Source organism: Scatophagus argus, chromosome 12 (assembly GCF_020382885.2).
Source record: "Scatophagus argus isolate fScaArg1 chromosome 12, fScaArg1.pri, whole genome shotgun sequence".
NCBI lineage: Eukaryota > Metazoa > Chordata > Actinopteri > Scatophagidae > Scatophagus > Scatophagus argus.
The window spans coordinates 6,630,259-6,643,989 of record NC_058504.1 but is presented as its reverse complement, the minus strand read 5'-3'; the positions used below and the strand labels follow the sequence as shown (position 1 = coordinate 6,643,989).

At 41.4% G+C, this 13,731-nt stretch overlaps 1 protein-coding gene and 1 long non-coding RNA gene across 3 annotated transcripts in view; one reads left to right on the top strand and one right to left on the bottom strand.

The window, feature by feature from the left end:
- The window catches only part of LOC124067965, a 169,323-nt gene that overhangs the window by 153,299 nt on the left and 2,293 nt on the right, over nucleotides 1–13,731 (top strand). Inside the window, exons 5-6 of one of the 2 annotated variants that reach the window (XR_006844853.1) lie at nucleotides 12,100–12,199; nucleotides 13,445–13,592. This is a non-coding gene — a long non-coding RNA (uncharacterized LOC124067965). The remainder of the gene's footprint in view (nucleotides 1–12,099; nucleotides 12,200–13,444; nucleotides 13,593–13,731) is intronic. The other variant, XR_006844854.1, reaches the window with a different exon arrangement.
- nkx3-2 (NK3 homeobox 2) lies at nucleotides 5,257–7,922 on the bottom strand. The gene is made up of 2 exons (XM_046405772.1): nucleotides 7,287–7,922; nucleotides 5,257–6,515 (listed from the first exon to the last, which is right to left on the bottom strand). The coding sequence occupies exons 1-2, from the start codon at nucleotides 7,657–7,659 to the stop codon at nucleotides 6,091–6,093; spliced, it is 798 nt and encodes a 265-aa protein (XP_046261728.1). The 5' UTR covers nucleotides 7,660–7,922; the 3' UTR covers nucleotides 5,257–6,090.

Sequence of the window (13,731 nt, the reverse complement as noted above, 5' to 3'; positions counted from 1 at the left end):
ATGCTGCTTGCACGTTCGTGCATCAGAAACAATAATCCAATAATATACACTCAGTGGTCATTTTATTAGGTACACCTGTAAGATCCAAGGCAAACAGCAGCTCAGCCATATATTTAGCTATGTGTGTTTATTATTGAGGTTATAGTTTGCAGTGATATTGTACTGGATTGAATAATACTGAGAGGTGTTTGCAATATTCCACCCATCATATTTACAAATATGAGGGCCATGGCGCACTCATTTCAATATAATTAATACATCACATCACTAACAATGGCAATGACCCAACATATAGCTGAACTCACGCCTCTCTGAAAGTTTTGGCTGAGATATGCTTCATGAAGGTAATCAGTGTATGACATTCTGGAAGTAATAGAGTATTTGTGATAAACCAGTGTGGCTCTGTTTCTTAGTAGAGAAAAGTTTAAGATTATTTTTTATTATTATTATTATTCATTATTTTTAAATAATTAATAATTTATTCTCTTTTTCCTCTCTTCTACTTCCTTCCTCCTTCTCTCTCTCTCTATCACACACACACACACACACACACACCCTCTTACATTGTGTGCCTCCAACATATGTATAAATATGTAAAACACTTTAAGTATATTACATGGAATTCTCATTTACTTTAGCTCACGTCTTCAACAAACAGACTTTTAAACTTAAAATTATTTATTATAATGATTCATGTACCATATATTAGCATATTAGCAAGTATGCTTTTTTCTGCAAACACACACATGCAAACAATGAAAATGATGTGAAACTGTTTGGGGTGCTGATTATGATTATTCAGGTTCACCTGAATGCAGACACAGTCCTCAGGTGTCCCCACAGTGTGAAGAGGGTTAACAAACACTTAAAGCCACATTTCAGGGTTTGTGACTCTGCAATATTAATCAGCTTTCGAATGTTAATGTTATTCCTGAGGCATCTTGTCCATAAAGAGACATACCTTGGCTTATTTCTTTTTATTTTTCTGCTCCTCAGTTCACATCTGAACAGTATCCTTATTTAGAGGAATATGGTACCAGCTGTGTGATATGATGGCTCTAAATCACACACTTATACTTATTTATCAAACCAAGTATTTAGGACTATTTTTGGCAAATTTAACTGCTGTTAGAAAAAGTAACTAAACAGGACATTTTAAATTATATCTTTTGTGACATTTCCCTTTACTTTATTTGTAAATTAGCCCCAGTTGGTCCAAGATGCATTTAGTATAAACATGAACAAACTGTAGCCCCACTGTGGGGGAATAAAGACTACAAGGCTGAATTAGTTTAATGTGTCTACATGAAACATTCTCTTTTATTAAACTCACTGTGCAGTATTTTCATGTATTTCTCAGTTTGCTGTCCAAATGATTAAAAATTGTACCAGAAAGTATCCTTTAAAAATCAACACCATAACTATACGGTAGCCCGAAGGGAAAAACAAAATAATTCATCTGGAATTTCAAGGACAAACCCACCTGTCAGTGACCTTGAACTCCAGCCCACTTATATTCTTCCTAAACAAGAATCTGTCAAAGAGGCGGATTAGGGCATGACAGGAATTTTGTACCCTAATTTTACCATTAAAACCCCTGTTATCTACTACAACCTGCGGCACTGAGCACAGAGGCTTTTCCAACAGGAATATCTCACTGCTTACAACCATTTCTCGACTGTGCGAGCTGTCAAGTGTGATGTTTAGCAATTTATAAACACGGTGTCGACCAGAATTACTGTGCGCACAGAGGAAGCCAATTTCTCTGCCATGCTTTTATATTTGGTAGCAGTGTTTGGTGATAAGCCTTTAATTCACCTCTTCATCTTCTGTGTTTTGTAATATTTCTCGAAAATGTGAGCCACAGGCCGAATGTGGAAGCGCTCCTTGTCTTTCACGCTTGCTTTTAACCGCAGTGGAAGGATGTCGCCGTAACATGAGGGATGAGCAGGAATTTGCACCTGGGCCACTTTGAAGCAGGTGGCAGTGACTGTCAGCTCAGTGCACTGCAAAATGCTTATGAGGGTTGTGATTGACAGCTTCCCGACCGAGCAGAAAGCGTTGGAGGAAAATTAAGTCAAAGTGTTTTTAGAAGTTTGCAGGCACAAATGACCACGACCGCCGTGCAGACACGGCGATTCTGTGAGCGCTTCTTTTTGTGTTTGCCTGGTTCGTCCTGTGGCTCCAGGGCGAACGGACAGTGTGCTTGACCCCTTCAGGAACAAGGACTGGGACTAAATGAATTAAACATGCATTAATGAAGGGCGGAAGAAAACAAAGTTTCGGATAATTTACCCTGTTGTACTGTAATTAACCGCATTCTCAATGAGCCTCAAACGTCCCTCGAAAACGCACCGGAAAGTGATAAAAGAGAAAAATTCCAATATGTGATTTCATGAGATTGTTTGATGGATAATTCACGAAGACATGGAGACCAAAGCCGCTGAATTTCAAATTTCAAATGACCTTTAGGCCTGCCGGTGTTGCAGTTTGCAGCCTGCAAAGCGTCTCATCGCACATAATTGACGAATAACTTGTGCAAAAAGCGCTAAACGTCCTCGGCGGCCATGAATGCTGGTTCCGTCAGTATGCCGACTGCAAATTAGAGCGCTATTCGACATGTAGTCTACAAGCTGTTGTGCAAATGAAATAATATAACCTATTGTTCAGACGCGTGAAAATCGGCCTGTGTGCGCTTTGTTTATTTTTTTATCTTGTTTGAATTGTTGTCATTTGTTTCTTACAACCGCGGATGAAACGTTATTAGGCCTACGCGGGTTTTAAGGTCTGAAATTTTAGGGAGAGAAATACTCTATTCTTAATTTAGACGACTGAAACAATTATCTTTATTCAGTTCTTTAGAGATTAATAAAGAAAAAAATGACATTGTGGCTGCTTGTGTGACTTGACCTATGATTTTTCAGTCTATTATATATGTTCTTATAAGAGTGAATTAAATTTGCGGATTGCTTCAATAAAATATGAAGAGGGTTTTTAATCAAAGGTTAATTCAGAAATTGGCCTACTTGGACAATCGAAACCAACTCTTTTGTCTACAAGACTCCCATTTAACGTTTTGTTTGGTGGTAAACCGGATAACACAGTGGCGCCCCCAAGGCTGAGTCTCTGTGGTCGCCGTTACAAAAAAAAAAAAATTATAAAGTCAGTCAGTCAGCAATAAACCTGTTCATAAGCAGCCGTATATATTTTTTAAGTCGTAATGTTAAATAAATAACCTTCAATTAAACAGAGCAAATCTCGGCTTTGTGTAATGTGACAAATATCGTCTATTGAACGCAAATTTCCCATCATCAATAACAACTGCAGAGACTGTAAAAGAGAAGAAGGACCGATGGTGCGTAATTTCAGCAGAAATAATAAGATAAAATCATTTTTAAAAAATCATTTGAAGATGGTTGTGTCGATGCACCGCGTTTCTGCACGTGCAGACTCCAGAATTTCTTGTTTTACATCAGCATCTAAATTAACCAGATTCCACCTTTTGTTCCGGATACAGAATAGGCCGTGGTTAAAAATGGTTTAATAACAGGCCTAATCTACAAAGAATTTGTGAGATGATATGGACAGAAAAAAAAGAAAATTGTGCATAAACCTCCTCTGTGTGGCTGATCGATTTAATAGATCTAAACAGGATGCAAATAAAATGCTTTATTCTAGATTAGTGACCTCCTTTAGATTAGATTCTTTTCCCCCGGGGAGAAACTCGCGACCCTGTGAACGACTACATTAAGTTTATTTCCCACGCAGTAAAACGTACATTATGAACAAATCAAATAACGGGGAGACGCTGGAACGGGGTTCATGTGGGTGTTTTCATTTCAGCATCGCAGGTTGAAAGGAAAAACAGCCGCGATATGTCCCTCTATATCAGATATCTCCGCATGCAGGTATGAAAGGGAGTCATGTGGGACGGTCCACTCCTCACTCCTCTGTCCTTTAAGCCAATGGGGAACATCATTGCCACTGGAGATGGCCTCTGTTGGCGTGTATACCTGCATCAAGGAGATCAGATTTTAGGACATATAGGCGCCATTCGTGCAGGAAGACTGTTTTTTTTTTTGCCATATAGGGTCAAAGAGGATGGGGTGCTGATCAACCCTGCATATACCCAAAGTGACGGTGCGCATACGTGCGTAAAAGTGCGGTGACATTGCGCAGGCTTGCCAGGATCCTAAAACAGAGATGTTCCCTGATGTGTCCACATAAATGGCTCGCGTTACTTTGGATATTTTTGTGACTTTACTGTCTAAGCATCAGCTTATAGAAGTTGCATCCGTGTTGAGAGATGTACGTATTTTATAAGGCCAAAGATGGATGGCTGATGTACGGCAGCTCCCTGCTGACCCCGCCTTAACATTCAGGCCGTTACTGGAGACAGAAGCTTAGGAAGAAAGCTAAGAAGAAACTGCTACAAGTGTTCCAGTAATACTTCAGTTCCGTTATTAGGCCGGTAATTAAGAATACTGTTTGTTATCTGCCAACAGAGCCTTTTTGGTACTTCTTTTACTTAAATTTGGGAGCACTGACATGGACCTCCTTAACCCCGGAATACTCCTCTCCTCGTGTTGACGTGAAGCCCTAAAGGTAGCTGTCAGTTTACCCTGTCCGGGACTCACAGAGCTATTCATCATTGTTTGACAGGTGTTTTGGGGAAGAAGTCACAGCAACCCAGAGGACACCTACAAGGTCTGAGTGTAGGATAGCACCTATAAAAATGGTTAAGTTTGGGCCTTTACAGAAGCGAGGGGAAAATAACAAAAAAGCTGGTGTAGGAAATAAAAGGACGAATAAACGCGTCTCTGTTCACTGCATATTTGGTCATTCCCGATTTAGTTTTGCTTTTGTTTATTTGAGCTCCCAAAACACAAAAAAGGTGGCGGTGAACGAAAAGTTAACCCAGTCAGCTCATGACGTCCTGACACGACGTAAGTGTGCGCAAGCCTTTTCCAGTCTTACGTGATCGACCAGTTTTACTTTACCTTAACATTTCGTTTCGAAAAGAATTGCGCAAAACGTCGTGATTGTATCCGTTTGTAGTTAATATGGATTTTCCTTTTTTCTCCCGAGCCACTCAGTCCCTGATCGTAGAATTATAGTTCATTTGGAAAGCAGTGCATCCTCAAACAGTAAACGTGTTGTTGTGTGATTATTAGTAAAAATCCATTCTGTTAGTGAAACACAAAAATGTCTCTGTCCCAATATTGCCTTTAAACAAAACTGCATACAGATGCTGTATTGCCTGATATGTTTTAATGTTCCTCCATCTAAACATTTAACATAAATCACATGTACATTTCAAATAGAAGTCGGTCTCTTTTAGCCTGTTTGCTGCCACACGATAACTTCCAGGCCAAACCCGCCGCTTTTCAGTCTGACACTGCACATGTCCACACTATACTGCATTTGTACATTGAAATAATGTAACGTATATGCTCAAAAGTGCTGAAATATCTTACCTTTACAAACACAGCAAGAAAAAAAAAACACAACCTGCAACAGAGACAGTTATATGAAAAGTCAATGGAATATGCCTATTTCCAATCACTGCAGAGGTAGGAAGGCGCATGTAAATTAAAAAACCAACATAAGGTGACATTTTCAGTCTGTTTAGGCCGCCGGGTCCCAAAGTGGGTCCGGGGGGCTTCAGAGGTCCTTGAGGAGCTCCCGAGTAAAGCGAGGAATACTTTAATGTTACTACTGTCCTACTCCTCAGAGGTTAACGTACTGACATTTTATAAGGAGGTCCAGTCTCCCCGCTCAACTACAGTTCAGACAGTTAAGATTTTACAGCTTGAATCATGAGAAGTATCTTCTTCAACGGGGTTCCTCTCACTACGCGACAGAAGCAGTCGTTTTAAAGTAGTCTATTTGAGGATATGAGAAAAGTTTGGGGAACCCCTGGTCTGGTCTGGTCTGGTCACCACGATGAGGCAGCTCAATCAGAGACGCTGAGCAGATTTAATAGTCCCCTCAGGTCTCCTCCTCTTGTCAGGAAAAAAAAATACATTTAGGTTGATTTCCTGGGAGCGAAATAATAACACAAAAATGAATAAATACAGTCACCAGTTCTCACTGATTCCCCGCACATGCAGAGAGTGTCCATGCGGGAAGGCAGTAGGCGTAGGGGTAATAGTAGGACGGCTGCAGGGAAAGCAGCGGGGGCCGCAGGATCTCTCCCGGGCTGTACTGTCTCTGGTCGTCCCGCACCAAAACCTTCACCGCCACCTTCTTAGCCGCCGGAGTCGACGCCATTAGGTCGGCGGCCATCTGGCGGCGTTTCGTCTTGTACCTGCGGTTCTGGAACCAGATCTTGACCTGAGTCTCTGTGAGCTTCAGGGAGGCCGCCAGGTCCGCCCGCTCCGGCCCGGACAGGTAGCGCTGGTGGTTGAAGCGGCGCTCCAGCTCGAAGACCTGCGCGTGAGAGAAGGCGGCCCTCGAGCGCTTTTTCCGCTGCTTGGGTTGGTCCAGGCTCTTCTCGTCCAGGGTGCTGGAGTCTGAGGAAGGGAGACAGGAAGATGCCACATTCAAGTGAGATCCTGCGGTTGTCTGTTATTTTAGTAGACGTGTAGATCTTATGTGAGCTTGTCTTTGGATGCGACTGATTACAACAAATGGAAATAAAAGAATGAACACTTAAACAGAAGAAGAAGTTTCAATTTTATGTTTCAGTTAGTTGTTAGAAACGATCTGTCATAAATTTATCTAAGGTCACTGGATTATATAGTTTCTAAATCAAAGTGGAAAACGTCTGATCACAGTTTTCGTCCAGGCCTAAACATCAAAGCTGGTGTGCAGATGTTTATTTAGTACGAGCTGCAGTTTATTTCCTTAAATAGGCTTGAATTAACCGAGTGTTTCTGGTAGTTTCTAACTATTGTCCTAAGTTAAATTATGTAAACTGAGATTAAAACAAAATAAAGCCCCGAGGATCCCAATAAATCCATAACTATCAGTGCTTTGGTTTGACTACGACCTTTTTATAACTGTGCGTAAAACTGGAGCAATTCGTGCGTAAAAGCCAGCGGGATGCAGAGAGAGCTCGCAAACAGGCCTGATATTCTGAAATAACACAATCAGAACACGCTGTTTGATTCTGGACATCTGTACCAGCAATATTAAACGGCAGTGCTACACATGTTGTAGGCTCTTTAAGTCAGGCGTGTCTTTTAAAGCCATAAGTTGTACCGAGTCGTTATAGTTTTATTCGAATCGGAGTCGCGTTATATTTGTACTTTGTGTACAGTTGAAATTTAGTCTTTACGTACCCGCAGCATTACTGGGCTCAGTGTCACTCTTTGCGTTTTCCGCAGCAGCCGACTCGTGGTCCGTCTCCTCCTGCAAACTTTCCTCCGGCACATCCGACGCAGGGTCTCCGTCTTTCTCCGATTTGCACACGGCCGGAGTCTTGCTGTCGTTATCATCGCTGAGTCCCGAGTCCGAGTCGTAGCTTTTCTGGTCCGTCGGCTCACAAGCCTCTCCATCATCTCGCCGAGACCCGCCGTTCATTTCCCCAAATATTTTCCAGCACGTCGTCTTGGAGAAGCACATGTCCAAATCTGGCAAGTGTCGGCTGTCGTCCTTTTTGTTCAGGATGGCCTGGATCGAGAAAGGCATCAGCGAGTTGCCACGAACGGCCATTTTCAAACGGCGAAGTCTGCTCGGTCCTTCCAAGTTGAGTAATTAACCGGTCCGGATAGTGGAGGAAATGTCAGTTCATCCACATTTTAGGCTAATCCCTCCGTGGACAACTGCTGCCGCTTAACTTTTTTTCCCTCCAGTGTTGGTTCCTGGTCGCATCCCCGCGGGAGAAGCCGTGGAAAGTTTCTGCTACATCCGCAGGCACGATGCTTCTCCTCCGCATAGCTCTGCCATCAGCCCGGGCTCACTCCAGTCTCCGGCCCTTTTCACCCAGTTTTTTTTTTTTTTTTTTTTTTTTTTTTTTTTACTATCCACCCTCACCTGTGACTGACAGGCAATCCTCGTCTTCTCCTATTGGCACAGAGAGGAGGAAAGTCGTTTTACGATTGGCCACTGTAAACGACGTCATGATGCTTTCACCCGCATGGGAAAAAAAAGTCAAGAAAGTTTTGGTAGAAGCTTTTCACAGGAGGCTAAACTGACATGCAGGTTTTATTGCATGCCTCGTCCAGAGTAAGAGATCAAACTGTATCTCTACGTGGATTGTGGCAGCAACATTTCTTGTTGATTCTGATCTATGGTTTAGGATTCATTTAGCTGAAGTGGAGGAATGGAATGGTAATGTTCAAAATCAGTGTAGCCAGAAAAAAGCGATGCCTTGTGCGTAAAAGTCTAAGACCACATAAAGCAGATTTAAGCAGCAACACCAGTAGAAAACAAAAAGGAAAAGCCGCGTCTCCCATTTTTCCTGAATGACTTGAATGCAGCACCAGGACAATAAATTGGTAGGATATGTCATCTGTTTAAAACTTAACCCCTCATCATCCACACAGGTCTGTTGGGCGTCCGGTGCGTAACGCGTAATGTGACGTTTTCTTCTTTGGTGAAATTTTGGTCGCTGACCAACGTGTCAGATTGTTAACGATTCACTCAGTCTGTGTTTTATTAAAACCTTAAAAGTGCCCATTTTTGTCGCTTCCTTGGCAGCCTGCATCATGACCAGGTAGGCCTCAGCTTGTGCCCATCGCCGGATTCTTGCATTAAATAGACGCGCGTTAGAAACAGGCAAGTTGACCTACTGTCGGCTCCACATGCTGGAAAATATCTGAATAAAGCTAAAACAGACGCGTTGATATGTTAAAAGCTACTTACATATTCGTTTCAGTATCAGCCATCGTGTACAACATCGTGTCTCATAAACACTGACGTCGTTTTCTGAAAACCAGATGAAGCACAGGCCTTAAGTGGTACAGCATACAAATCACATTATCTCCATTTATTTATTAGCTGACACGTTTAAGAGTCGATTTGCAAGCTGGAATTAATTGCCAGACTGGGATTTTTACATCTTAAAAGAAAAAGCTTCTTTTCTTTTGCCTGATGTTGAAGTTCTTTTTGTGTAACTCCTAACCTCCTAACCTGAGGACCTGAGGAGTGAAACGCAGCTTCGTCTCAGGGCTTAAGCAGACCAACGCGTCGCTGCAGATCCTGATCGTGACCTCTGCCGCTTTTCACGTCTCTTTTTATTTTGGTAAATAACATAAACAACTGGCTTTCACTCGGCTAAAGGCGGCGACAGGAGATATTTTTTAAAGTTGATATATTGACTGTGTAAATGAAAGTAATGGAGGCTTTGATGCACGTTTCTCTTCATATTAACTGCGGGACAACAATGTCGAATTTCTTTTATTCCTTAAGATGTGGTCACATTTATCAGTCTTCATTAATGAGAGCAGCCCTAATAAATAACATTCACATCTCCAGACTCTTAATCGTTCAATGTATTGGCATGAATCAAAGTGGACTGATGCCTTCAGTGCAGCGTGAATAAAAGCTTACTGTGTAGTAAAATGAGGCATTAATTAATTTATTAACAGTACGTAATAACAGCAACAATAATAAGAATGATAATAATAGTAATAATTGTACCACCGCTGACCTGTTTGCCATTTGGTGAAAACGTTAGAGCTGAGAATAAAAAATGATTCAAATCGAAAAATCCAGAAAAGCTCAAACGCCGTCAGTCCAGGAGATGAATGAAGCTGGCAGCAGAGTAGCGCCTGAACAAACTGAAATAGTTTTTTTATTATTATTATTATTTTTAAACTGATTAATCATTTAAATTTCCATTAGTCTTTTGGGGGAGTTTGTTCTGCGCTTGAACTGTCTGTGAATGAGCCTACAGACTCAGCGCGCAACAACTGATTTTAAGAGAAATGACTTTCACACCTTTTCTTTAATCTCTGGAGCCTCTTCATTGTTCCTGAACCCATAAGGACTAATTCATATGGCGTTTGCCAAGGTTCTAATGAATAACCCGCGAAATAAAAGATAAATAATTTCTCCGCAGCACATCACTTGATTTGTAACATTTGCGCACAAAAAACGCGGAGTTTAAATATTTGAGCTCATTAAGACTTTTTGGTAGATGCAGTCAACATTGAGAGAATAACCGGTGAGAGGAAACAAAACTGTAATAACATTTATGTAACTTCAGTGCTGCTGTCACCTCTTTTGCCAAGCCGTTGCATGCATACATTATACCATCTAGTGGCCACTGAAAATATCTCTTCATCTTGACTTTTTGACATCTTGCACCCTTCGGGTCAGCTCAGGAAAACACACTGAATTTCACTGTGTGTAATAGAGCCTGTGCTGTTAATGATGACCTTTTTAGGTACTGGGATACGATTAGAGTTATTTGCTCACTTGGTAAAGCTTCATTTTTGGCTGCATAGCCATTTCTGCTGTTTAAAACCCCCCGTCAATCACTGAAAAACTCTGGCTTGGTTTAACTCCATGGTCATGGTCTGTGTAAAATGAATTATGACATTATGTGGCATTGTCTCGGGCCTGGATGCAACCTTGGAACTGAAAGCCTGCATCACCGCAAGCAATGAAAACACAACTGAAAAAGGCAAAATCACAAACCACTGACACAGTCTGGATACTTTCACACACCCTGTCTTCGTTCTTCTCCAAACTGCTTTTTCGCTCAAGGCCAGTACACAAGTGGTTCATCACACAGTTTTGTTTTTGTCTCTTGCAAAACTGCACGTTTCTTCCTGTGTCCTTGAGGAATTCATACTGCGCTGTTGTCTTTTGTCCTAAAACCAGCCTAACTGACCCGTACACAAGGCTTTACCCTGGGAAAAAATGGAAAATAAATAAACCGGTCTGCCAGTTCTCCAACAAAGCGAGTCAGTGTGTGCCTATCAATGTGATGTCAAGCAGAGCTCGACGGGTTACTCTGTGTTTTGGTAACCACACTGTGAGGAAGAGTAATAAGCAATAAGTAGCTGTAAGTGGCAGGAAATGTAAACAGCAGCCCCGGCGGCAGCTTGGTTTTCATTCAGACAACTGCTGGAACATTTAAAGTAGATACACGGCTGGTTTGCTGTGATTCACAATCTGAGTACAGTTAAGCTGAGCAGCTGAAAGTGCAGCTTACTCAAACGCTGTTGTGAAAATGCATATGAAGTCATTTATCTGAAAAGAAAAACTCCAAAAGCATCAGAGGAAATCAGCTTATTACTGTTAGAATATAACAAGTCATATGTGACAAAGTGAGATCAGCATCACTGAACAGAGTGTGGCTACATGAAGATGGAACGTTTACTGGCATATCTCAGACCGTCTTAAAGTAATAAAAGTGGAAGGCTATTGGCAGCCAATGAATTAAATGAATGGCCGTGTCAGTGTACTATTACAATAATGGATCCTTACTGCAGAGCATAAGAAACTGGTAGTTTGGCTTCTGTATGACTTGGTTGGTTTCCGCTACTGCTGGAGCTGTATTTTGGATATAATACATTTTGTATTATTATGTATGGTGTTGTTATTATTATTATGATAATTATTATTGTTATTATTATATATTAGTAGTAGTAGAAGAAGGAGGAGACGTATAAAAAAAATCTTTCTTTTTTTCAACTTTTAAATCATATATAATATACATCATATGTATTGATAGAAAGATACATGAGGTTTAAGGCTGCATGTTGTGATTATTGACATTATTGATTGATTTGTCAATTATTTCATTTTTAATTCTCACTGAGTATATAAAAATGTCAGAAAATAGAAGAAAGAATGGTCATTAGGTGATTGTAGAGCCTTCAGTGGCGACTTCAAAGTCTTGTTATGTCAAATCAACAGTCCGAAGCTGAAAAATATTCAGTTTGCAATGATACAAAACAGAAGAAAAGCTGCAAATCCTCACATCTGATTTGCTGGAATAAGTCAAGTTTTTGTATTTTTCTTTGTAAATGACTGATAAATGATCTGTGTCAGGGACTAACCGAGGAACAGTTCTAACACTGATACTGGTTGAGCCAAAAAAACGAAAGACTAACAAGAAAAAAGACGCTGCTGACCGAAACTCTCTTTGTCCGTTTAGAGTTAACGTCAAGCTGAAACTGGTTTGTTGTGTCTGGACAGTACAGCGCCCTCTGCTGGTGACGACGAGACCCTGCTGTCATGCGCTGAGCTGATGTGGAAAGATGAGATGTTCACTACATAATAGCCGTGCCGGGAAAAGGTATATTTTGTCTTCTTTCTCTTTTTTTTTATCTACAATGACACAATTCGTTAATATCCCCAGACTCTTTGACTGCTCTCCTCTGCCTTAACACTGGAGTAAAATTCCCACCACCTTTCCAGTAAAGAAATAAACTTTAATGGCATATTAGCCTATTACGTTTCCCTCCACCCACCAACCCTCAAACCTTTTTTCCTGCCTCTTCTTGTTACTTTAATCTTGTGTTTTAAACACAAATCTGGCCTGATGCAGAAACACGCCATTCGCTGTGGTAACGTCTCTGTTTCCCCTCCTCTCTTGAGTGTGTTTATGATGTTTTCTCTTGCGAGCTGGTATGAAGAAGGAGGCTCCCAGCACACCATACATACACACATACCCCACCAACACCACCACCACCACCACCACCTCCCCTACTTATGTGAGAATAGCTGCCAAATTGTATTCAGATGGGGCAACACATGAGAGGGCACTGCCAAGACTCATTTACAGTAAATGCTCCCAAAATGCCCTTTAGATTTCTCACCAAATATAAGATCCAACATGATAGCACCCTTAATCAACCTCAACATTGGAAAGTGGAAGGAAAAGGAAGGGAATAGAAGCGAAAGGGGGGGTTACTGCCAGCTTTAAGTATGCTTTTAGTCTCCTAAGTTACAATTGAACCCTCTTTCCCCAAGAAAAATTATCCTTGCATGCAACGGAGCACTAAATGGAAGCCCTTAGGACTGAACACTTAATATAGTAAATGGAACCAAGAGACAAGCAGATAGAAGTTCCTCCGTCTGGTGGAAGCTATTCAAAACATCTCAGCAATGGCTGCATTACTGCAGACACAGGAGCAGAAGTGGGGGTTTGGTGGGGGGGGGGGCAGCCTGCTGTTACAGTCCAATTAATGCGTGTAGATAGTGCAGACGTGATTTATAGTTTATTTTTGGCTCTGCTGTGGTGACAAACGAGCTCCCATCCGTCTCTGGCACGCAACAGATAATACATGTAGCTCAAGCACATCATGAAAGGCTTCTGAAGGTCTGAAGGGTCTTTTCACTGCCTGCTCAGGTCTCTGCGGCCGGTTCTTTTCTCCCGCACTCACGCCTAAATAAAGACGTCCTTCAAAACAGCAGACCCCTCTCAGTGGTTTCATGTCACATGGAATACACCACTTTTGAACATACAAGTAGATGTAGTTATGAAAACTTCAAGGACCGTTTAGAAATTCTTGAGATATTATGGGCCTTTTCTTTTCAGAAGATGAAGTGGGTGTCAGAGACTGCAGCTGCGGTTCTCAAGCTCTCGATGAGTCAACTAAACATTGAAAAAAATAAGAAGAAGGATCACAGTTTTCAAGCTGGCATCCGATTGTTATTACTGATGTGAGATGCTGCTACCTGATCGGGTAAATAATCGTTTCAACTCTTTACAGAGGCCTTAAAGGAGTCTGACCTTAAGCATTTTATTATCATTAAAGACACAGTTCGCCTCAGATTAAAAATAGTACATAACACTTCACTTGTGGTGCCAAAAAACATGTTTGA